At 40.8% G+C, this 26,424-nt stretch overlaps 1 protein-coding gene across 3 annotated transcripts; it reads right to left on the reverse strand.

Annotated features, from left to right (window-relative positions):
• Positions 1-17,106: 17,106 nt before the first annotated feature.
• Positions 17,107-24,154, reverse strand: LOC122965490 (breast cancer metastasis-suppressor 1-like protein-A). 3 transcript variants are annotated; one of them, XM_044329600.1, is made up of 11 exons: positions 23,856-24,154; positions 23,517-23,607; positions 22,587-22,714; positions 22,179-22,258; positions 21,902-21,998; positions 21,324-21,413; positions 21,104-21,168; positions 20,960-20,999; positions 20,478-20,607; positions 18,873-18,964; positions 17,107-18,558 (listed from the first exon to the last, which is right to left on the reverse strand). In XM_044329600.1, exons 1-11 carry the CDS (start codon positions 23,989-23,991, stop codon positions 18,503-18,505), a joined length of 1,005 nt encoding a protein of 334 aa, XP_044185535.1. In that variant the 5' UTR covers positions 23,992-24,154; the 3' UTR covers positions 17,107-18,502. The 3 variants fall into 3 exon arrangements, with proteins under 3 accessions (XP_044185535.1, XP_044185538.1, XP_044185537.1); XM_044329603.1 differs by having other exon boundaries at positions 23,517-23,662; positions 23,856-23,945; XM_044329602.1 differs by having other exon boundaries at positions 17,107-18,964.
• Between the last annotated feature and the right edge of the window lie 2,270 nt (positions 24,155-26,424).

The raw sequence follows: 26,424 nt of genomic DNA on the forward strand, positions 1-26,424 counted from the left end.
AATTCCTGGGCAAAGCACTTCTGTCTCTTCTACTGTTTAGACAAAAGGAAACCAAACGGTCTCTCTTTAATCAGTTCAGGTCTTTCAATCTCTTCTTAAAACTTTTTATTACAAAATTTCTTACATTTTTTATTATTTTTTTATGTGTTACTGAGTAACTTATATGTCCTGTTTTTGTTATTATTAATGCATGTCTACTATTTTCAAAGACTTTTGATTCCCTTTATTGACACAAATTTGATCAAAAGGTCAATTTTCAGGTAAATTTTGCATCATACATAACTCCATACTTTAGATTTTAGATTCAGCAACAGTCATAATTAAACCCTCACTGATATACAGTACAGTGCCTTGTGCTGAGCAGAGTCAGTCACTTCTTCATCCCCGTCCTCGCGCTCACTCTCTCTCTCTCCTCTTTCTCTCTAATTACTGCCTAGCAAACTAATGAGGAGGACTCGTTTGTTAAATACAAACAGCAGCCTGGCCCTTAATTAGCAGCCTCTCTGGCATGTTTTTTGAAAACACTGTGGCAGAGAGTAGAGCATCTAATAAAGGCCCAGTCCTAGCTGACATTGAGACAAATAAAAGCCATGCCACTGAACATCAAAATGGTGGAGAATATTGTAGCGTATGCGTAAATATTGTAGGCTATTTGTGTGTGAATGCGAGACCTCTCTTTGCTCATTACTCTGTACAATACATCATCATTTGCTGGATAGTGAGAACAACATTCTGCGCAGGAGAGCATTAAAAAGTCAGTAAGTTAATGCTTTAAACGGCTGGTTTCTAGGTTATCCAGTAAGCTCTTTACATCTGCAACTTCATTAAATATTGAAATCTTAAGGGATAATTCCAGTCTATTACAACTTGGGTCTTATTTACATAGTTTTGGCCATCATTTCTCTTGGTCATGATAACTCTATAGTCACTAGAGGTGGTGTAATCTGGGAGCAGTGACACTGCCAACAATTCTGCCAGATTATCGAAACCACAGGAAGTAAAACTGAAAGTGAGAGCATCTAAAATGTCCGTAATAATGTAATTACGGCATAATTTTTGCTGTTTGCCTTTGCTTTTTCTTCCAAATTAGTTTGGCAAAACTGGAAATTTATTGGTAGGGTACAGTAGGTTTATCAGAGCTTTTTGATGGAAACAAAGCTGGAAACTTTGCTGATTAGGTCAGTGAGCCAAAACAGTAAAGATGCTACAATGCTTCATAAAGATGAAGGGAACTACAGTCGGGTGGTAATAGACAATGGACAAACTTGCAGAGAATTAGCGACAATTCACAACATTACATGTATGTAGTCATTTGATCAATTTTTTAATATGAATGCAACTTTAAACTTGATGATTTTTAAAGATGTCACAGCATCTTGTTTATTACTAAGACAAAAATAAGACCCGATGATTGGAATGATCCTTGAAGCCTAATCAATGCTGCTAAGACAGAAGAGGAAGCAAAGACATAATTCAAAGTATTGGACATTTTTGGTAAGGTAAGATTATTCTTTTATTTATTTACTTTTTTAAACCGATGCCAACAACAACATGTTATTCTTTGACTTTTCTTCACATACACATACACACAACAGGCGATACAAAAGCATCAAAGCATGCTTTATCAAAGTGCTCAAGGCAAACCGGACGGTAATGGAGCTGCTGCATTTAGAATGTTGAGAGCCCAATCTGAGCGGATAAAGGTCTGACCCAATGAAGCCAGTCCAGTGCTAATGGAGGGTCAAAGGCTAAACACACAGAGGCACAGCTTGTTGAACTAAAAATATATCCTTTTATTCTACATTCCTCTGGGTTACGGAGAGTTGCATTGTAAGTACACATCTCACTCCTCTCTCTCTCACACCCACCTCGATCCTTCCCCGCACAGCACAACTGTTTACTACATGCCACTGAGCTGAGTGCCTGGCATATGTGAGGAAGGGGGGGGGTTGGTGGATGAAACAAATGCACTTCATCCACGGTAACCACGGAGACATGTGGGGACTTTCATGATGAAAACCTGAGACGACGGCGGTAGCTTGCTGAAACTCGCCACCGCAGGCCGAGTCGTCTTCAGTTTCCGCTGGAGCACCTGTAGTCAGCCTCTTAGACAAGGGCCAATCACAGCAAGCTTAGTGGTGCCGGCTGGCGAATGACAGACGGCCAAGGATCAATCGGTTGGGTGAGGGCTGTGGGCCACTGAAGTCACATAAACAATATTTGAGGAAGCTGAATGGACCACTAATGAGACATTGGATCCTAAATGATAACAGAGTGTTTATGAGAGGTCACCTGAGACGGCTGCTGAATAATAGAGGGGCTGGTAGCCTGGTGAGGGCAGGTGAACTCACCGGACTGTGGTTAGAGCTCAGTTCAGGGCTGGAGCAGCCACAGGCCAACATTTTGGAAACTAACGCTTAGCCTCAAGAGAGGGGTAACAAGTGAAAGGGGCAAATAAAGGCCAGTAGACACAGTGCCCGGTCTAGTGAGAGGCAACCGGCAGGACCAGGGTCACTGATACAGAACAGAGATAATGAAACCTTTCAGTAAATGACAGCAGTGGGGATTGTGTATCAAACTTCAATACTTTATGAAATTTGTTGATAGTGCTGAGTAATGAAAACCGTATACATAGCTGGCAGGTAATGTCTAATGAGATTAACAATTTTGTTTACTTAATCTTTAATGAGATAGTTCCTGATTTAAAACATGAGATGCAAATTGTGGAACATTTTATGTAGGAGACGTTCTTGTACAATTCCTTATATTTAGAGAACATTTGAGAGTTTTGGCTTCATTTGTTAAATGAAAAAAAAAAGATATATGTTTCTAAGGATATAAGAATGAAGGACTGATCTATATTCCTATTCATACCAAAACTCAGGTACATTGGCATGAATATTGAAAAAGTTCAAACAATTGTATTCTAGAGCTGAAAAAAGTTGGAAATTACTCGGTAACAATTTTTACAAACTGCTCAATTGTTTTTTAGTATGAAACATACAGTCAACTTTGTCTTTGGTCACCTTTGTGTGTCAACTTTAGCTCTGCTTCAACCAAAAGTTCCAGGTACTTTGGAGCCAGAGGAACTAATCTCAGGAACTTATCTTGGAACTTAAAGTCTCTGTAGTGCAGTCCTGTTTGTTTCAACCGCATCTGAGGAACCAGGTAGATCATGCAATTTAGACCCATAAATGACGTCGGCGGCTGAAATGTAGCATTCACAATGAGGAAGAAAACAACACAAATTTGTCATGTTGTTCGTTTGAGTTGGATGTAATGAATGAATGAAAAGGGAGAAATGCAGAGGAGGAAAATGAAACTGAAACTAAGAGTGTCTGTTTCCACCTGAACTCGTGCTGAGTGTTTGGTGGTTATTTATTTCTGCTTCAGAACGTAACCGCCATGAAACAATCAGAAAATAACATTTTATTTCTCTTCTTCATTCACTGGCTTTCTTCCAACTCCCTCTCTTCATTCAGTCTCAGGCTCACTCGACCGCCGCCATGTTCTTTCTCGCTAGAGCTTGCACGCGTTCTTTCTTTTCAAAACGGGTGGGGAAGCTGACAACAAATCCTAACTTGACTTTTAATGTTAAGAAACAAAGAGAAATGTCCTCCCCTTGTCCTAAACTGGTTCTAAATCAATACTAGAGTAATTCCTTCTTTTACAAATGAAGCAGCCGCGCTGTGTGTGTTTGACCAATCAGTGACGGTCATCCCTGCAAACCCCGCCCAAAAGTTCCTGTATTTTTGGAAAGTACTACTCCCCCAAGCAGGGACTTTTTGTGGGGCAAAACAATCTACCTGGAACTTCATTTAGACCCTGGTCCTTCCAGTGGAAACACAGGTACAGGAAACCTCAAAAGGTTCTTAGTCCTGAAAGTTCCTGCGGTCAAAACATAGCTTTAGTCTTTGGGAAATTGTAATAGCCATTTTTTTTACTATTTTTTTTTCTGATTCCTGATAAGTATTCTGCTTTTTTCTTTTTTTCATTAGACAGTGTATCTATGTCTAAGTGTTAAGCTATTATGGAACAAGTAAAATACCAAGCTCAACTTTTATTGATTGAAACTAGCAGCTAGAATCTGTCATTTTGTTCATTTCTGTGAATCAAACTATAAAGTGCTGCCGTGTGAAAATGTAGCTTCAGCTAATGCTATTTGTGGCTAATGAATTTGAGTTTATTGGTCAACTCTATGGTCATTAGAGATGCTGTTTGTGTTGCTGTTGAAATGTATGACAGTATACTGACAGTGTTTCTAACAAAGTGTAATCTAATAATGCATGTAAAAGCAATTATATGTATACTATTGCACACATATGTTGTGTACTTTTAGTAAATGCTTTTGTATTTACATGTTCAACGATCACACATAGGTTGAAAAATTTAGGTCATATACTGTACGGTTTAGAGTAGGTTGTGTATCTCAACAATCAGTAACAGTAAAAGTGAGTAATTAGCCATTACATAATGTTTGACTTACATAGTGTGTGATCTTGTATAGTCATATAAATATTACACATGGGACAAAGTAAATGAGAGATGATGGGAAAGGCAGAAGAAACCCCTCTGGCTTCAGTTCTCGTTAGTAATTTATTTAAATTGCTTGGTGTCACATGACTTCCTGTACACAGATAACAATTGCGGTTGATGTCCGCCATCTTGTTTACAGCCAGATTTTCTTGGAGATTGCCCAGTTTGTCTCCGGGCCAACGCACAAATGAGGTAGCAGTTAATTATTATTATTTCTTTTATTTATTTATTAGTTATTTATAAGCAAAAATAATTAAAGTAGATCATCAACACTCACTCTCAACTCTATGAAAGCGAGCTCCACAAGGTCCCAGTCGAGTCTGAACCCAGGACCTTCTTGCCTATCATACAGCTGTATGCGTTTCATCAGTGATGATGCTCCTGTTAGCCCGATGAAACATTAATGAGGGCAGGTGTACTCTTGTAACCCCACTGGAAAATCCTGCATTTTTGGAAGTGCTCACTCATATTATTATTATTATGACATAATAAGGCATACTTACATCAGACTGTGTACGGTTATAATCGCCTCAGAAGCGGAGCAAATTTGTCGCTATAAAAAGCCTATTGGAATTATTTGGACTTGAAAAACGATTGGATGATGGTGGATTCCATTAGTGCCTCCTCGCGCTTTTCTCTGCATCTTCCTTCTCGTGAAGTCTTGCTCTCTCAATCTCTAATCCATTAAAGGATGCATCCATTTCACAATAAAAGCCCTCTCTTTTTTTTTTTTTCCCAGCCCTCCGCAGCCCCCTGCATTAGTTCGCTGACAGATAAAGGGAACAGAACGTTTCCTTATAAAGAGACGCATCAGCCTATTCATTTCCGCTTTAAACATGTATGTGGATGGATGGATGGGTCAGGTAGAAGGGCCTGCGCTTTGCTCTGAGGGCGCTCTTTCTTTATGTATGTTCCAGTGCGCAGACTGTGGGGCTTAACACGCACCCCTGGGCATCACTGAGGCTCAATGAAGCCAGCACATAAAGACAGAGCGAGCCTGCTCCACTGCTTGCCCTGCTTCTGAGGGTTACATAAGAATAGAAGATGCAGGCATACCGGCGCTGTTGCAGCCGGGAGGTAAAAGTAGGCCTGTTAAGCCAAAGGGCCGATAGGTGTATGTGGATGTGTGTGTGTATGTTAGAGAGGACCATGTGAGGCGAAAAAAAAAAAAAAACAGCCAGAAGCGGTGGGCAGGGCTGAGGCAAATGGAGTCACTGCTGGACAGGAAATTCTATTTACTTATTCATAAATAGAGAGCTCGAGGGCTGGTTTTTCAACACATTCACATGGCGAGTGTTGTTCAGCTTTGTTGGGCTGTGTGCACATTTTTAGATGTAAAGCAGAGATAGGACTTGCGATATGTAGATCCCACAATTACCAGTGTCCACATCTCTTCTGTGTCTCTAACTGATTTTGACAGACAGAAACAGAAGTGCAGACATGTATGCAAAAAAGCTCCAGCGCAGTCTTGAGTGACATGACCTCCCCGCGGCTCTCCCAGACACCAAAAGGTGAACTTGCAATGAAACATTAATTCACCTCAGCAGTGCACACAACCCCCCCTTCCCTCCCTTGGTGAACAACACAAGGCTTTTACCAAAGACAAGAGGACATCATGAATATTCATGTTGCCAACTCTGCTGGAGACGCAACAGAATTCGCTGAGATCAGCGCTGAGAAATCCCCATTGTGCAAAAACACACAAGTACACTCGTGCTGTACAGTATGCGTGCGTGGTGGAACTCTCTCTCTCTACTTCTCCGTCTTCCTCTTGACATCCCGCCTGCCCACGCACATCCAAATGTCGAAACACATGCACGAACTCGGAACCCCCCCCCCCCCCCGACATGCTTTCAGGTTTACACGGTCTGGCCGGTGAATACTGTGGTTCACATCTTCGATTTCCCTCCATGGGGTCCTTTGCTCAACAACTCTGACAAACTGAGTATGTTGTAATTCAGCATCTGTCCAGCATATGACTTGTGTAAATGTTCAGAACAGTCAGTGAGTTTGTGTTGGGTTATTTGTGATGAATCCATATCTGGACGGCTGCTTTTCTCTCACATTATTAGCTTATCAACCGACCCATCAACCATGCTGGAATTGTAATGATGTTGACCTCTGCATAACCTAATAAATTGATTTGGAAAGGCATTGCAGCACTTTGGCAATTTCACACTGTGTTCTCTCTTGTGTTCATGAGTCAGTGCTTCCCATCATGTCCTTGGATGGCTCTGACCACGTGTTCAACACCTGCCTTTAAACTCTGCAGCGTGTTGCTACTGTAGCTTTGACAGTACAGAGGCAGACTCTTGATAATAAATGGAGATGACAGCCAATCTGATGTCAGCTTTGGAGAGTTGTGACGAGGCTAAGCCTACGGGCCCAGACATTGACAAGTACCCTCGTGTTACTGCTGTACTCTCTGATCCCCTGGCAGCGTTGCTCAGCTCACAGCTGTGCATTTCACGTGGCATAATAAGTTGAATATGGGTGACACAGACACGAGTGGAACTCAATTTTAGAAATCAATGATGCATTGTGTAGGTTTCATTTACACTCTACTCTACACTTTATCTAAAAGGTCTCTGTAATAGCATCAGAGGACACATTTGACATATTAACCAGACAGGAAAGTAAATCAAACTGTACTTCCTATTAGTGACTGATATAAAAGCTTTTACATCTGCTGTTCTAAACACTTACAAGTGTGCTGGGTGCTGCTGGGAGAAATCCTTTGACAGATAGGATGTGTGGACTTTATACACAAAGTTACAAGTTACAAATTTGACCTGATAATGGCGAGAGATAAAACGTTGATGGATGGCCAAAATTATTGCAATTCATCCTTAGGGGAACATTCATGGCAATCCATCCAACAGTTGTTGAAAGATTTCACAAAAAAATCACAGTGTCAATGTTATGGTGGTGCCAGAGGCAAAGTCAGGGGATCACCAAAGTCAAAGGAAATCATTGTCTGTGGATCATGAATGTCTATACAAAACTGTGTGGCAATCCATCTAATAGTTGTTGAAATATTTTAGTCTGGACCAGAGTGGTGAGCTCACAGACCAACATTACCATCCATAGAGCCATGCTGCTAGCATGGTTAAAAATATTTGCTAACTACCTTGATAGTTAAAGAACCAAACATTCCCTAGTTCCAGGTCTCATTTGTGAGGACTTGCTGCTTTTTTTTTGTCTTATGTGAAAGTAAATTGAACATCTGTGGATTTTTTAGTCAGACAAAATAAGCCATCTGATGTCATCTTTGGCCTCTAGGATACTGTGATGGGCATTTTCACTATTTTCTGACCTTTTATGGACCAAATGATTAATTGAGTGAGAAAATAGTCGAAATTGACGGTACCTTGCATGATTGCTGAGCAAATAGAGAAAGGAGTATATCCAAAAGATCAGCCTTCACAAACAGAAAGGCTCAAGGAAAAGGACATCAGAGCTCCCGAGCAGGGCAGCAATAACTACAGTACACTATGTTACAAAACACTTGCTGCAGACAACAACTTTAACTGAGGGGACACATCTTAAAGGTGATACTCATATGCATGGATAAAAGTCAGAGGCATCGTCTTATATAAAAAGACTAGCTACTTGTGGTGACCGGTCTACGGCCAACTGAGGACAACTTCATCGGAAAACATGTAAAATGGTTGGATTCTGACGTGGGTGGTACGCTTCTAAGAGCACTTAGAGCAGAGCACTTCTTCACTGTGACTCTGTAGACGACGCATGAAATTTGTCAAATGGGGCAACAGCTGTTTGATTCAGGAAAGAAATGCACTGTAATGAGCGTTTGCTAACATGGGTTAAGAGGAACATGAGACACTGTTTCCTCACAATAACAATGCCTATGCATTCAAACACATGTAAATCAGTTACTTAACATTTTGTTTCATGTTATATACATACAGCATAACTTGTGATATCATGGGCAGATGCCACATTGCTGGTTGCTACACGTTCCTGTGAAAACACACACATCTTTAAGGAGAGAGGAAAAAAGCAAAGGATCACCCACGTCATATGCCATTTGCTCAGTTGGTATTAAAAGTTCCGGCGGTAGAGCTTTATTAAAATTGGAACACCACCTGAATATTTCAAAATGCTAAACCTATCTATAGCAACATGAGGTGAACTCTCAGTGCTTTAAGCATATTGAACTTGGGTGATCTCGTCTCCTCAGTGTCTCTCAAGTCTAAGCCATATTTTCAGTTAGTGAATTTGAAGCGGAAACACATCAGTAACTAGTTTTTAGAAAGAAAAAAAACAATGTGTGTGAGAGAGAAAACCTACAGTAAGGAGAAAGTGATGTAACATTAAAAAAGGCAGGGAGGGCACGACGGCGAGAGATGAGACCCAGACTGTACTTTAAAATGTGGGATCATCCCCTGATGGGTCTAAGATTCCCATCTGTTTTCCTCTCTGCACTCAGCCAAACAGCAGTTTCACCTCTTCAACTCTCTCTCTCCAGTTTAAGGGAATTAAGGACGCTTCAGCTCATCTCAATGCAGAGCTTCCCATGAGCCTCGAATATCAGTCGCCCATTTTGTCCAGAAGATTCCTTGAAAGAAGTAAGCTATTAAGAATGAGCTCTGATCTGACATGATGATAATCATTATAAATTAAGTATTTTCATTATCAATTAATCCATAATTTCTTTCATTTGATTGACTATGTAGTAAATAAAAGGCCGAATATAATGACCTTAAATAAGGCCTTAAATTTGCTTATCAGTCTCATAAATACAATTTAATTAACAGTGATACAAAGTAGCAACATTTTGAGTTTAGTAATGGCCACAGACAGCTAATCAATTAACTAACTATTCACTTGAGTGCTACTTTATTTACTGTATGCAGAGGAAATAGTAAAGAGTAACAAAACAGACTCGACAGCCTTGCTAGCAGTTCTATGAGGCTGTACTTAAGCACTGAGTGCCTTGAGCTAAACGTCAAACGTAATATCAGCATGCTAACATGCTCAAGGACAATGCTAACAACCATCTTAGCTTAGTGTGTTAGCATGCTAACATTTGCTAATTATCACTATGGTAATTTACAGCTCACATTGATAAGAATGTCATTAACTTTACAGATGTTTGGTCATAAACTGAAGTACTCAACAAATTAAAATTTTGACCCGATGATTATGCTAGATGAAAATTTAAGGGATCACCAATGTTACTACAATTCATCATGAGGAAAACGTGAATGTGTGTACCAGATTTAATCGATCGACAATCGATCCAATAGCTTTCATGACATTTCACTCAAAACCACAAATGTCAACCTCATGGTGGTTCTAGAGGAAACGTCTGGGGATTGCCAATGTTAGTAGTCTTCATCCTCTGGGAACCATGAATGTCTGTTCAAAATTTCATAGAAATCCAATATTTCAGCCTGAACTGAAGTGGTTGACCACTCGCCATCCCTAGAGCCAAGCCATCATAACTTGGCTGTACCCAAGGTAAGAAGTGGGAGAGTAGCAAAAGACACCTGAGTAAAATAAAAAAGATGACACTGATTTAGTTAGTCTACAGCAGGTCTTCCACAACCCAGGAGCCCCAATGGTTTAACCGCAGTATCTCCTTTATCCCTGAGTCTAGACTGACGGACATGATGATTCTGTTATTCTTTGTGAACATGGCTGACTGGATACAGTGCATCTACACCCCTGGAAGGCATACAGTGTATGACATAACTTCACATAAAGTTTACACAATGTAAAAAAGACACCTGAAGGGATCTCATATTCAGTAAGTGTATTTGTGAATGAGAGGCAGAGAGAGAAAGAAGTGCATTAAGTGATATCATTGTGACCCATCAGATTAAAGTGTTGGGTAAAAGCACCCTGGAGCAGCAATCTTTGCCTTCTTTAGACATGGTTCATTTCAAATGTTGCTCGCATCCCTTCCCCCTCTTTTACTCGCATCCCAGTGGCCACTGCTGTCCATCAAAAGCCCTGTGTGAGTGTGTGTGTATCTCTTACAGTGCTCTTGATTATCTCTACCCACAATGTTTATCTAATTTTATAAGAGAAGACTTTATTGATCCCCATATGGGAAGTTCAAATTACGGCAGCAAAAGAAACAGATTGAAGAGGTAGGAAATGATTCAAAATAATTAATTAACATACATAATAAACAATAAAATAATAATTAATGATATTTAAAAAGCTAGTTTTTAAAGTGCAAAGCTAATTAGCTGTTTGTAGCGGTCTGTGCGTGCACATACCTTTACATTCTTGAACATGAAGGGAATCCCAGTATGTTTGTGTGGCTGCTCATTTATGTAGCGGTGTGTGTGCATGTATGTGTTCATATATTTGTCCACATGGAGAAACACACACACACATACACTCAAAGGCCAAGCAGGTCACCGAACAGCAAACCACCCAGGCCTGCAGCAAGCAGCAGAGAACAGTCTCATTAAGGCTGGCCTATCTCCAGCCTCTCCATTCCCTTTTTTCTGTATCCAAACACTGGAAAAACAACAAGCTTTGTAACTTGTCAAAGGGCGCCACTTAAGGTTCTTTTTTACGCCTGGAAATGAGTAGAGCAGGGAATTCCTCTGAGGAAATATTTTCACAAACCCAGAAGATGAAACAGAGAGAAACAGAGTACCTGTCTGTGCGATGTGCTCTGTCAGCATCCTGTCAACAACACACAGCCAATTAGGACTGCAGCCAAATGGCTGGGTGAGCTTTCTGTTTCTCACTCCACTGATTCTGCGTCCAGCACAAACATACACACCCTGATATGCACATACACACATGCAGTAAACAAGGCTGACACACATTTAAGTGTACTGTACATCCAAGTAAAACGTGTATATATGTGCCTGTGTTTACACACACTTTTATGCACACGGTTTTGTACAGTAAACAATTACAACACGCATCTGGTGAGAAAGGAGGCCTGTATCTAAATTCTGATGTAGGAGAATCGCCCTGACTACCAAAGTCTCTGTAGTCTCTTATCCTGACGCTGTTGCCAGTTGGCCATTTGACTACATTTCCATATTCAGCCTGCACTAAGCACATGAGGCTAAGCCTGTGAGAGGCGGATAAGGTGTGCGTTTTTTCTTGTTTGGGGACATGATGGTGAATTTGATACCCTCCCCATGTAAAATCATAGCAACAGTGCTGCCTCTGGCCGGGGGAGCCCATCCAGACACACGGATACAGACAGAGAAGGACATCAACACACATCCTTTCTTATACACACACACAAAAACATTGCCCCTTGTCTGCCACTGCCATGCTACAGTGGTTCCCGGGGCTACTTTGCATATCAGATCTGACATAATGAGGAGATACTGTATGGTGTCTGAGGACAGTGGGTGTGGAGGTGGAAGGTGATACTGCCACCTCGTCTGGGCAGCTAAATAAACCTGACACATACAGGCCCGGCAGCCTGTTGGAGCTCTTCAGTTTCAAGCTATCAAGTCAAAAAGAGTTATAACTCTAGAAATCAATTATCACAGCTCTGTTATAGAACAGGGGTAGAGTATCAAGGGAGTTTAAGGTCATAACGATTAAAATAAGTTTGCCTTTTAAGTTATTTAAGGCAAAGGTCTGTGTTTAAGAGTTCTACTGTCATAGCAGGGGCCATTTACAAACATATGTTCAAATATCATTAATATCTGCTGTCAAACAGGTTGTGGATACACTTTACTATTTGCTACTTCTTTTATTTTTCGTCATCACACATTTGATTATTCATTAGCTTATTGCACTTATTCCTAATTAGAACAGCGCAGTACAAATGATGGATACACATTACAACCCAAGTTGTACGGACACTGGCCCTCGATCAGGGCTCTAACAAGTCTGACCACTTGTCTTTATGGATCTGCACATTGAAAATTTGCATGTAGACAAGTAGAACTCACCAGTTGCCACGCTACTTTGGCCTTTTGAGTGCAATAAGGTGAGCAGTGTGAGTTACATGCTACACCACACCTGTCTCTGCTGTAGGAGGAGCTGGAGACTTAGCAACAGGTCTAAGACCCTAATAAAGTCTGCTCACCAGCAAGAGCATGATGTAAAAACTCATGCAGGGCCTCAATCATGATGTTCCACTGAGCAAGGCTGTCGATGCCATTGCGCTCCATGTGGTGTGTACACAAACAGCCTTGTATGCCAATACATAGAATTGCAAGATGCCCTTGTTCAGCCAGTGGGTGAGCCTTAGGGGGTTTACCGGCACTGTCCACAAAGCAGAAAAAGTGCTGTGTATAGTGTATAAGTGTATATCAGGCCAAATATCACACAGGGCATGAGGCAGTTTTTCATTTATTTGTATCCCACAGGGTTGAGCCTAAAAAGTACTGAAACCGAGCCATCCTCTACCTAAACAAACTTAGTATTTTTTGGCTAAGAGCGAAGGTTCTGTCTGAAGGTAGTGTCCTCAGGTCCTCTAAACTAGCATACAGTTTGGGTTGCCCAAAAGGGCAAACGAGTTATTCACCCTCTTACCTGTTGTCAGGGCAGGCAGCAATGCTGTCGTGATGGATAACAGCTTTCAAGGCACCTGCCCAATGGGTATAAACCGGCAATTTCTACTATTTCTAACCGGGCAGAGAAGTGTATCACAGGATGTGGCTGCCTCAGTCAATTTCAGGAGAGAGCGGTTAAATATAAACCTCTCAGTCTAACCCCACATGACAAGAAAAGATATCTGATGTATACATCTTAATAGTAGAGCATGACAGACGGGAAAGAGGGTACAGAGCAGATTGGGTAGCTCTCTGGGTCACTTCCCTCTCCTCACACGGCTTCCAGCCATTTTACCTTGCACACAGAAATGGCAGACGGCATTCTGGGATTTTTCTCCATCACTGCTAGGGTCAATCCTGTCTGCCTCAGGATCCAAGTCTTGAGAGGCTGCCACAAGTTAATCATTGTGCCAGTCATGCCATTTGCCAGTGATAACAGTCCACAGCATTGGGAATTTTAGCTGAGACATCTCAGCATATCATAAGGCTCTAGTTTGGTCAGACAGGTTTACAGGCAGTTGGTCCTGTCTGACTCTCCTACAGATGAAGAATCATATAGAGGAGAGGAGTATGGTAAAGCAGTGGTTTTGAGTAAAACATCTACTCCCAAGGGTGGATGACCCTGTGGTGGCAGGGAGTGTGCATTCTGCCATGAGGCACAACAGTCCAGGCTGTCATTACTCTGCTGTGCTGCATTCATTGAGCTGCCTCAACAATCTGATAGCCTGTAGGTCATTGAAAAGTCCGGACAGGACAGAGGACCCCATTGTACCTCTGTATTCCACTGCTGCAGGGAGTCATGCCCTGTCAGACCTGAGTAAGTGTATTTTGGGACATGAAGGTACAAACAACTTAATTCAACATCAAAATCATTCATCTCAGGCATGATACAGGACAGAAGACACAGTTTCTTAGATTAAAGATCTCGCCTGCTGTTTGAGACACATCAAAACAGCAATTGTGGACTGGATCACGAGGAACATATTCTTAGATGTTGTTTCATCTTCCTGACTTTGGTCATCCCTGCAAAAGGTACCAAGACATATGTAAGAGGTCAGAGGTAGGTCACAGATGCCCAGACACAGTGGCAATGCATGGTTGAGTGGATGGAACATCTAAGTTTTCCTGTTCAATTGTATGAAGGTTAGGAGGCTGGAGATGAGGGCCACAGTTATCATGGACTCGCACAAACTCGCAGGGGAGCAACAAAACTAGAAGGACTAGTGCTTCATGCACAGGGGCAACAACTCCTACACACGGCTCTGTATTCTTACTACTAATGGTTTTCCATCATGTGAGGACAGTGGAAATAGTGAAACAGCCATTGGGCCTCATTGAAAAGAGCTGGTTATTCGACCACAGTACACAGGCAGAAACATGCTTAGGAGTAGCATGAAATCATCCTTTGGGTCTCAGATAGATACTGAATCTTTGTTTTGCATATGTGGATGTGGTAACAAACAGCATATGTTTACTCTAACAATTGCTGTCTTATAAGACAGACCTTTCAGTAACCTAGAGTAGGATTTTGTTGTTTTTCTCCTGACAACTCTCAATCATGAATAACATCTTAAGTTCACTAATGGGCCTATTTCCCAGAACATTATAAATGTCGTCCTGTGGGATGTACTATTAAGTGACTGCATTGTTGTTCAACTTCAATTTGAAATTTTTCTTCCAGCAGACAGTTGTCACCTTGAGCAAGAAAAGTTTGTTTCTGCTTGAGGTTTGCGAAACATGAATCACCTATCTTTACTTGACAAATGGAAGAACTGTGTGGAAAATACAGACATTTCCAGTGAAGAGCAACATGAATGTGAAAGAAATTAGTAACTAGTCATCTTCCCTGTGCCTTGTCCCTCTTGAAACCACCATGGAATCGTATCCAGCGGATATTTATCTTTTAAAATTAGAATCTGGATTACTACATTGCTTCAGGTTATAAAATAAATGTTACATAAAATATAAAGTGCTACTTGCACAGTAGGCTGCATTTCAAGTAAGACCCATTTGTTTTCAGTGTTAAAGGCAAATTAAGCCGGTCTTTAGAGAGGCAACTCGATGCAAGAAGAGTCTAGACAGTATGAGATGAAGAAATGGCTATACCCTGAATGCTAATGGCGAATTCTAGGGCACTGCCACTGACACACCTAGGGAGGTGATACCATCCTCATCTAGATCACAGGTTGCAGGCTCTATACATTTGAATCCACCTCACTCTCGTTTGCCTGCCTCTCTCCGTCTGTCCTGATCATGAGCGACTTGCCTCGTCCCTTTGATGTTAACTTATGGATATATGCATTTAACATTCTCTTACACAATCAGCATCAAAGGTACACACCCACGCACAGGCCTGGCGCACAGCACATGCATGCATGCACAAAGAGATCCACATACACAGTCTCGCTCTCTTGAAAACACATAGCAACACACACGCACATACAGTACATCACACAGAGGGACAGAGATAGAAGTAATTTAGCACAGTGTGACACTTTCACGGTCTAATTAGCCCCAGTGTTGCAGTAAACATGTCCCAATGACCCTCCAGTTCTGGTTACTCATTAAGTATAGATGGAGCTGATGGCCAGCCTCTCATCCGTCAGGACCTGACTCATCACAGTAGTAGCTTCCTAGAACCCTCCAGAACCAAGCATCCAGGTTCAACCAGCGACGCCACAGATAACATTAGACAGAAATCTAACAAGGAAACCCTTTCTCTTCTCTGTTATGAGTGTGTAGGTGAATGTCGGGGAGGGTAAAGCATTTTCTTTTCTGACCATGGACAAGGGCGCATGCGTGCATGGACACATTCACATGAATGTCTGAAGAACAAGCAGATCCAAGGAATGCTCTAGAGAGATGCTGCATGGCGTGTAGGGAGACAGACATCCCTGTTGCTTGCCGCTGCTGCTGCTGCCTTTGACGCGGTGATGGGGATTTTCCTCTTTCTCGCTCTCTCTCTCTCTCTCTGTTGCAGTAGCAGACGTGGCCAGCGAGCTGTGATCAAACTGTGCCTTCATCCCTCCTCTCTCTCTCTCTCTCATCAGCTGGAAGGCTTCAGCAGCAGGGTGCCCCAGATTCTCAGACCACCTCCCTCCTCCCATCTAGTGCAGAGGTAGCTGCCTCTCAACTGTGGAGCAATACTGACACCTTCTGGCCAGAAACATGGTAGTGCAACACAAAGGCACAAGGAGGCATTTGTGGTTTGAAAGAGCTTAAACATTTCATAAACTTCATGGTGCTGACCTTATGTGACCATGCGGTAAATTATGGAAGTACAGTACATTCATTTAGAACCACCAGGAACTTTAACCGATTAGCCTTTGAACTGATTCATTCGAATTTCTGGCTACACTGCCACATCTGATCAATATTTCCGATAGATCAATCAAAGGTTCCAGTGGTTCTGCATGAGGTGTGTCTGTACAGGCCTGAGGGCAGGCAGATGGACAGTCGGGGGGGGGGGGGGGGGGGGGGGCAAGAAAATGGTACATCAGCGTAGATCCTGAATCAATACCGGTATGTGGTGTTAATCTAGTGAGTGGCCCTCTGGCAGAAATAAGCGACTGAAAGGTTGAACAGCACAGCAGACCAAAGAGCCATTATCAAATAGGACTGGCTCAGCATTTTTCTTCCAAATAAGCCACTTTTTTTGTCACAGCAGGGTTCAGCGAATCTCCGGGGTGACTTTGGGTTGAGCACTGTCAGGGACTTTCTCCCTTTTTACACAGGAGCATTATATAAGATTGTATCTGGGTTTTTTGTGCATGCCAGGGCAAATCCAAAAGGATATTTAAGTTCTATGCAAAGCTGAGATATTTTTTTTTATCCAAAGCTCTTAAGTCTTAAAAAAAGATATTAACTTGACCCAAGCTGTGCAGGGCAGGTTGATACTTTAGTCATCTAAATGCACACATAATATCCTTTTTTGCTAAAAATGCAGCCAGAAAGCAGAAAAGTACAGTAGAAACACAATTCCACTCATGTAAAGACTCTCTTTTCTCTATTGCATGTGGAATAAAAAGAATTGTTTCTGTGCAGGTTAGACTCTCTTCAAATGATACAAACAAAAATCTTTAATTAGCTGTACATGCATTGGCACAATGTCACAAGTTTTCTCTTTTTACCTCTAATGTGGAAGAGGAACCACGATGCATAAAAAGATAAAAACAAAGTAGAAATGGAAAAACAAAAGACTTGCAACAAACTATCAGAAGTTCTGCTCGGTGGATGCCACATTGTCACATTTCTGTTTATGATATAATGTTGCAAGCACCTCTCTTTTACAATACTGTTGGCAGGTAATACTTTGAAATATGTATGCAACGGTGAAAATTTAAAGCACCGTAAATACAATGCAAAGCAAGATCTAAACATAATATACACTTACACAAAAAAGGTTCACTTGGACGGATTGTACACACAAGAAAATCCCTTAACCTTGCTTTCTCTTTGTACATTAATGTTGAGGAACATGTTTACTGACAGCAAGGAAGAAGACAAAGGTAAGAGAAAAAGAAATGACAATTGAGGAGGATGAATTAAGACGGGAGGACGCAAAAAAAGGCTCGGCAAAGACAAAAAAAAAATGAAAATGGCACTATGAATAACAAATTTAAGGCTGTCATGATCCCGCCACCACAGAAGAAAATGCAGTCCGAACCTGTGGAGGTGAGCTGACCCATCTAAGCCTAGATCCTGCCTTAAATGTTGAGTTCTAGGCACTATCAGACACATGGTAACATGACAGGAAACAGAGGAAAGAATCACAGTGATGTAAACACAAAACACGCAGTTGTCTCAATGTACAGGACACCTCCCATTACCGTATACTTAAAATACAGTAGGCTTCTTTTTTGCAACTTTTATGCTTTGCTCAGTGCATATGGGACGGTGGCCTGGGTTTGAACTTAAAAATGTAGTGCTGTGAAAATTACACTAAAACATCAACACATCAAGAGATCATTTAATACAGTGGCTCCCCCTTGTGGGTTTCAACAAAACCCGGGGGAGGGTTTTGAAGAAAGGTTTTATCTAATTACGTTCACAATATAATCATTAACTCAAAATTGATTAATCATCGCTTTCACCCTCCATCTTCATATTGACACTTGTGCAATTTTTTTTTTTTTTTTTTTTCTAAATCATTCTCTCAAACTGGGGTCCCTGGGGATCCTAATACAGATTTATTAGGCTCTGTGGAGCATGAAATTCAAGTCTAACTGGTGAGTCTGGGGAGGCAAAATCAAACACACCGCTGACAACATCTTCACCTGGATCGGGGCTTCTCACTCACTCATTCATTGACCCGCTTTGACCCACTTCCAGTCCAGAGTAAGGCTTCGCTGCATTGATAGTTCCAGACTTTTTTTTTTTTTTTTCCCAGCCGAGGCATCGTCTCGTCTCAGAAAGGCACGCGACTGAGCTCCGTGGTTCACAGTTCGCTACTGCTCCGGTTTTTTATCTCCCTTCGTTTTTAGCAGCACTTTGCATTGATCTCCTTTCCAGAGAAAATGACACTTTGTGACCTTGTCGGTAATATCAACATACATACATATTTACAGAGAAGATCGTCTCCTTAAATGAGAAGGGTCAGTTGATATTTGTTTCTGTACAGTTTCTTTTTTTTTTGTTACTCATACACAGAGAGAGTGAACTGAGGTGTATGTGTGTGTGTGTGTGTGTGTGTGTGTGCGTACTTATGGCAAGCATGTATAAAGATACAACATGGAAAAGAGACAGAGAAACATGGCAAAGATGATGGTTTTGTGTGTGTGTCAGTGTGTTTTTATGAGTGTTTGATCGTGTATTTGCCTTTCTGCAGCTGGGAGATGTACAGCTTTGACTTGGTGCCATCCAGTCGTTTGAACCACACCTCATCGTTGTTGATGGTGGTGATGATGGCACTGCACGACACATAAAAAAAAAAGAAAAAAAGACAGAATAACGTTAGCGAAACACCAAACCACAATCCTCACAAACAGTATAGAGTGATGTCATTGTACTCCATGGTTACTCCCTCCAAGTGGCAAATATGCACCAGTCAGAATCAGCCATTGTGCTCCCAGATGGGAGGGAAAAAACTTGAAAACAGGGCTAAAATGGAAATGAGCTGTTGTGCAGATTCAGAAAGAATTCAGGCAAGTTTTTACAGACTGCCAAAGGAAACAGAAAACAGAAACAACATGAGGTGATATTTTCCAAGGGGCTGTGTAACAACAAGCACACAGATTTCATGAAACATGGAAAAAAAATTTACACCTTGTCCACAAATAACTGAAATATAATTTCACATCTTTGTTAATGCAATCAGTCTGACATACCTTCAATGGCCAGATGCACTACTTTTGACACTTTTGATAGGCACACACATGCCAATAATCCTTGTGTATTTTAACACTTTCTAACATTATCATATTTGTATTTTTAAGATTGTCTTTATGTGTGTAAATGAATTGTACGTGTACTATTATTTGCAAACTTGCTTCCCTCAAATTGCCCCTTGAGGGACGAATAAAGTATTTTGAAACTTATCAAATGAAATAAACAAACAACATGCATACAAATGGTTTCCTAGAGTGATGTGTGTGTTTATGATCTTTTATCCTTTATTACGGAACACTTTGGGAAGTCTGTTGTGCCCTAAACTAAATCATTGATTACATTTCTGACATTTGATGATGAGACAACCTATAACTGCTGATCAAACATTTAAAATGTGACGAATTAATAACACAAGCGCTACATATCCAGAACCAAGCATAAAGATGGGTGCACTGTTGATGCAGCACAATTGGTGAAACTGCACTTTTTGAACCATTCATTTCACTGACAGGTTTTAACGACTGGTGCAGCAGGCAGAAGTGTTAATATTCCTGCAGGTGTTCAAGCATCTGCATTTATTGTTCTCCACTCATTTATTCAGGTTTTCCTTTTTAACTTATCACCTGTCTGTAATGTGCGTGCAAAAGAATATTATATGTCTGGAAATTCCTGGCTTAATTTTAATGTCCACAGACTACTGATTGTCTGGTATGTTGCACAGATACCGGTTCCACAGCTCTACTCATTCATAGCAGCCACCTGTTGTGTTTGTTTTGCCCCTCAGTGGTGGTGAATGCATACCTCTTTATTCATTGTACATCCTGTCCTGGAAAACACACAGGGCAGGACGCACAAAGAAATCACAATCATTCAACCTCATACTCACATCATCTCTCTTTGTTTAAATGATCATTTCCATTATAAAAAAAAAAAAAAAACCACCCTGTGACCACTTCCTCTAAGTCACACAGACTCTCACAATGTGTCAGAAACACACATTTCCAGATGAGTACATGCGTTGTTTAGTATTGAAACTTGCTGATGCTATTACCAAACATAGGCTGCAATTCAAAGCCATCACTCCCACACACGCACCTAGTCGGGTACTCGTCCTTCCTGTTGATACAGATGGCCTGTCCCCTGCAGTACCACTGGTTGTCATAGAAAAGCCGACCGTCCTCTGAGCGTGCCACATGGTGATGTCTGTCAGGCTTGGCTGCAGGGACTGGAGGGAAAAAGAGAGAAGGGAAAAAGGGGGAAGAGATGGGGAGACCAGAAAGTGAGAACAACAAAGTGAGGTAATGAAAAAAAGCAATCGGGCACAGAAAGTTTAAAAAAAAGAAAGTAGGAGAAGGAGGAAGACAGATTGAGAGTCAATGCGCAGTGAGAGGAAGAGGTGAAAAAGCAAAACAGACAGTGATGTTAGGTGGGGTGAGGACAAATTGTCTCCTATTCAACTATGAACTTGAGCACTTTTAGCTGAAAGTATTGAGCACTTTTAACTGAATGTGACTGCGGGTCGATCGCTGCACTCAGCCAGGTATTGACTGTAACCAAGGACGAGGAGAAACTCTTACCATCAACCTTCACCCTGTGCGGCCCCAGAGACGCCATCGCCTGTGGGAGGGGGGGGAAGCAAACACAACTCAAAAGGTCAAACCACAACTTAACATCTACATCCACAGTCAACCTGTTTTTTTTTCCTATTCTCAGTGTAATACCTTTCTTATTGCGGTCCAGTCTTCAAGAATATCCAGATCTTGCAGCATGTAAACAATATAAGGCCGTGATAAGAGAGGTTAAAGAAAACTGTGCAGTGAAGTGGCAGGAAACATCTGTTTTAACAGAATAACGCTGAAGTGCTGCAGCGTAATGTTTTGCAGATGAATGACGGGAAGAATAAGACAAAGATGGCGAGGATGGGACAATGGAAAAGGATATCGGAAACAACAACAGGCTTCTTCTTCTTGACGGGGCAGAATGGGTCTTTTTTCTTATTTTTCCGTGAGTGCAATCCATCATTCCACAACTCTGGAAAAGCAAAAACAGATTAGAGAGAGGAGAAGCTCTGCAGTTCATGTCACATATCTGCATTTCATATTTTAACCTGTTTTATAGACAATAACTCATATTCATTAATGTCCCTAATCGTACATTGTATTTAAGGTATGGTTGTTATGAGCACTGAACAATTAATTAATTAATTAATTAATTAATAAGTTTGTCAAATGGCAGATTCCAATTTAACAGTTGTTGTAATAATTGTTTTAGATATTTGAAAATACCAAATACTTGCTAATTACTACTTAACAAATGTCAAGAATGATTTCATATCAATATAAACTGAATAATTTTTTGTTTTGGGGTTTTTGATTCCTAAAGTCAGCAACTTTAGGATGTCACTGTGGGCTCAACTACTGACAGGATGTTTGTTTTTTTTGACATTTCATTTACTAAATGATGAGAACGGATCAAAAACTATATTTTAGACAACTGTGGGCTGAAGCCCTCATTGGTACCTGAGGTAATATCAATACTGTGTCTGTCTTCCTCCAATCTTCTTATCTTCTCCTCTAGTTCACTCTGCACAGTGTCAAACAGCAGCAGCTTCTCACTCTGGAAGACAGACAGGCAGGCACATGGGTCAACACAGGCAGAAAAACAAACCATCATTCATCTCCAGAAATACTGGGACAAAACATCCAAACGTCCAATGTTTTAGTACATTTCCTGCACTGTAGAGGTAACACAAACCTAAACCTTACACAACCCCTGACTCATTTGGTGACCTCTCACCTCCCAGTGCTGGCAGGCAGCCTGGATCTCACACTCATACTTGTTCTTCACTGATTCCAAGCACAGCTCCCTGTAGATCCCTGCAAAAAGCATTAGTGGTAAATCGATCTGAGGAGGCCAGCAGGAAAAATGAGAATTTGTTTTTAGACAGTGACAAAGCAGCATATTTAATTAGTTCCATATCCTTGCAGATACTCCTCTTGTGTGACTTTTTTTTCTTAACAGGCAGGGGCATAGGCACTAAAAGAATTCAAACAGCAAGAGTATTTCTTTCACTTGACATATAACTGGTAATTTTAACCTTGCCCTTCTTAACTTTATATAACAAGGTCCCCGTCACTCCCCTAAGGTACCCCAAATATGTGGACAGTATGTGACAGCGATGACTGTAGGGTTACTGGCACCTACCAGCCACTTTGGTCCGGATCTGCATGTTCTCCTGCAGGTTGGCTAAAGGTTCCAGGTATTCCTGTGCACAACCAGCCATTACCTCCTGCAGCTTGATGTCCACCTGGCTCAGACGTTCCTTATACAACCTAAGCATGATAAAAATAATATAGTAGTTTGAATGGAACTCAACAGGTCTTCAGAAACTATAGACAATGAAGAAAAGAGCACAAGCAGCAGAATAGAGGAGAGTTGTGAGGTGGTCTTGCAAATGGCAAAAATCAAATCCTTATCTCTCAAGATCTGTGGCATGGCTTCCAGTGTGAGTGAAGTTATTTGACTGATTTTTCAGATAATGTTTGACAGTTTGACATATTTCCGGCCAAAGACATTTTCAAAACACAATTTCACTTCCAAATGATGGCATGTTACATACCAAATGGCTGGTAAGGCAGACTGAGTCGGAGCAACAGCAGCTAATATATTTATCAGCACTTAGCTTAGCGACTGGTGTACATTTCTCACTAAGATTACAACCAGTTTTACAGCGGTGTAGAGTATATGGCAGACCGTTATTGTGAGAAGGCTCCAGCTAAATGGAAGTCTGAGCGCAGATACATCAGATTTTAAGGATATTATGAGGATAACAGGGATAATGTGGTCTATATGAGGGTATCCTAAGAAGGCAGGTGAGATGGCATCATCGCTGTCATCTCACCTGACATATGTCACTTTTCATAGACGTACAAAACACATCAAACAGTCATGACAATCACATTATATCCACTGGACTCAGATCTCAGTTAGCAGCACACTGATATTGGTTTAGCAACAGGACAGACTGATTTATAAAAGAATTCTTCAGCCTGTTGCGTTGGCCAGACAGTAGTTAGGTGACAGTAGTTAGGTGAGCAGTTTATTTCGTTGGGAACAACATGAAAGGAAACTTACTGCTCCTTTAGGTCTGTGAACTGTTTCTCCAGGGTGGTCATCTCATCCAGGCACTCCATCCTCCTCCTCTCACAGTCCTCATCATCCATCTCTGTTCACATGAAGACATGACAGCTTGGGCATCACCTCCACATCAACTGCTTTTTCTACCCAACAACAACAACAATCCTCAACATCACACAGTAGCATCTCCACTCAACACTGCAGCAACAGCTCCCTGGACAAAGTGACAGCTAACGTTTGACAGAAACTACGTGTCCCGGTGGACCAACATCTGACAGACAACCGTGTTTGATGAATTTAGCTGTGTGTTGATATTTAAGGCCTGTTTTTTCCTACCCGAGCTGTCTCCATCTTCAGACACGGACGAGCTAACGGTGTCCTCCTCGTCTGTGCTGCTGCCGTCTTGCTCGGGAAAATCCACCTCCATTTCTTCGTGGTTACTTTCTTTCTTCTCCCGGGAGTGAACCGGCATTGCGACTTACAGATAACACGGTGTTAACGGGGTGGCAGCGCTGTTAGTTAACTATTACACCGAATAAAGAGCCAAATGTAGCTCAGACAGCTAACCGGTTAGCTGGTTCGCATCTAGACAGCTGGAAATGCAAACATGGCTACCGTCGACCAATCAGAGACAGCTTTACTGAGTCTGACCAATCAAATGTTTGTATGGGTAACTAACTGAAGCAGGAAGATTTGAGGGACTTGTAGTTTCTTCGACTTCTTCTGAACACCTGATATGAACTGTGTGTGCAGGTATTTGAGGTGTATGTACGTGAAATGTAATAATTATTAACCTTACATCATACTTAATTCGCTTATAATAATAATGCTAATAATGCTAATGCTAATAATAATAATAGTAACAACAACAACAACAATAATAATAATTTATTTGTACTTTCCATAGACAGCATAAAAAACAATCACAAATATAAATAGAAAAATACAAGCACACAGTCAAAAAAACGTATAAAAGAAAGTTACAAATTATTATTATTTGTAGGTAAAACAAGTGAAACTATTAAACTACAAAATCAGGGGGTTGCACAACAGAAATGATTATTATGTAAACAAAAGATGTTATCAGGCGAAAAGGCAAGTCTGTAAAAATGTGTCTTAAGACAGGATTTAAAAGCAGAAACAGTGTCAGCAGACTGAATACAAACTGGGAGACTGTTCCAAAGCTGTGGTGCCAGTACAGCAAAAGCTTGATCAAACCTTAACGTGGAGTCTGGAACAGCCTAACTCAGCAGATCTAAGAGGCCTTTTTGGACATTAAGGAGTTAAAACTTCACTGATAAACTCTGGTGCGTGGCCACGACCAAATACAAAGAACAATACAAAGAATTAAAAAATATATATAAACAACCAGGGTTAACTTCCATACATTAGGTAGGCTACTGCAAACCAAATCCATAGGCTGTTGGCTAAGTTGTAAAAAATGTGTATAGGAGATGTTATTGTAGTTATTTCACTGTTCTTTTGTTGGTTTTGTTTTGCTTTGTTAATTTTAGCTGTCATTGTTGTATTGTTTTATTTTGTCTGTGATGCTGTCATAGGCCTACACGTTTATGATTTTCTCACCAGCACAATTCTTATTTTAATACTAATATATCATGGATAGTGCTCTCTAATAAGTCACATAAGCTAACTAATAGCTTTATTAATGGTTAATAAATCATCTACTAATGTTTTATAAATTATTAGTATTATAAGTCATTAATAATGTTGCTTCCTTTGACTTTTTAGCTTTTAAGTTCATGATGAAGACCCCACCATGAAGCCTTCAATAATAACTCATTAACATGTATAATTGCAGACAACACAGTATGTTTTGCTGATGGCTTATTAGAAAACTATTATGATTACCGGTTTATAATTAGTAAGTGATTCATTAACATGAATACAGCTATTATTTATAACTTCTAACTTCTTTATAAAGGGTGACTTATCAGTGGCACCAAATTATGTTACTTGTGCAAATAAAAACTTAAGACTAAACAGAACATAAGAAACTGAATAAAGATAATTTTACGGCAGTATGATGATGTAAGATGTGAAAATATAAGTTGATACTGATAAATCTACAGGAGTCCATACATACAGTAGAATGTGTTGAGGAAGAATGACAGCAGGAAGCAGAGGTAGCATCATGCGTATGTGCTGACTCATGATTGAGGATGTGTTTAGTCCTACTTGGGTATTTCCTTTTGATGCTACTTTATACTTCCACTCCGCTACATTTCAGAGGGAAATATTGTATTTTCTACATTTATTTGACAGCTTTAGTTACTTTTCAGATGAAACACCTCTAAGGGTGGTTTCTTTGTGGGGGCAGCTTTGGGTTGTGCCTGACACAGATAAAACCCACAGTGAGGTTAAACCAGTGGGAAGATGTTCTGGGGTAAGCTGAAAGAGGCTTATCTCAGTTAATCAAGACCGGTGGTGAGTCTGTGTCCGTTGGGAAAAGGGAGTTTCTGTTATGCCTCCGGCTTTAGAGACTTAGGCACCGATTTACAGATTATGTACACATGACAAAATACTTTAAGTTTTATTTTATCTTATTTATTATTAAAGATATCAAATGGGTTTTATTTTCCATCTTATGTTGATGTTTTTTCTCTCTTTATGTCCTTATCATGTGCAGCAGCTTGATGCATGTAATTTCTTTTGTTGTAAATCACTGTGAGCAGCATTTCTTGAATGAAAGTTGCTGTACAAATAAAGCTATTACATGAAGATTTGACATAACAAGCTTTTAAAATACAACACATTGTTAATGATGAAACCAGTGGTTTCCAACCTTTTCGGGTTTTGACATTTTACAAAAAAGCAGTGTGTAGTCGGGGTCACATTTCAGATGTCTATGAGTTGTTAACAGCTCCACCAAATAGTGATTTTTCCC

Source organism: Thunnus albacares, chromosome 16, assembly GCF_914725855.1.
Source record: "Thunnus albacares chromosome 16, fThuAlb1.1, whole genome shotgun sequence".
Classification (NCBI taxonomy): Eukaryota; Metazoa; Chordata; class Actinopteri; order Scombriformes; family Scombridae; genus Thunnus; species Thunnus albacares.

Coding starts and splice junctions, on each gene's coding strand:
- LOC122965490 (XM_044329600.1), bottom strand. CDS start 23,991: ATGCCGGTTCACTCCCGGGAGAAGAAAGAAAGTAACCACGAAGAAATG. Junction 21,000..21,103: donor ACTGGACCGCAATAAGAAAG/GTATTACACTGA, acceptor CCCCTCCCACAG/GCGATGGCGTCTCTGGGGCC. Junction 18,965..20,477: donor AAGGACGAGTACCCGACTAG/GTGCGTGTGTGG, acceptor TGTGTCGTGCAG/TGCCATCATCACCACCATCA.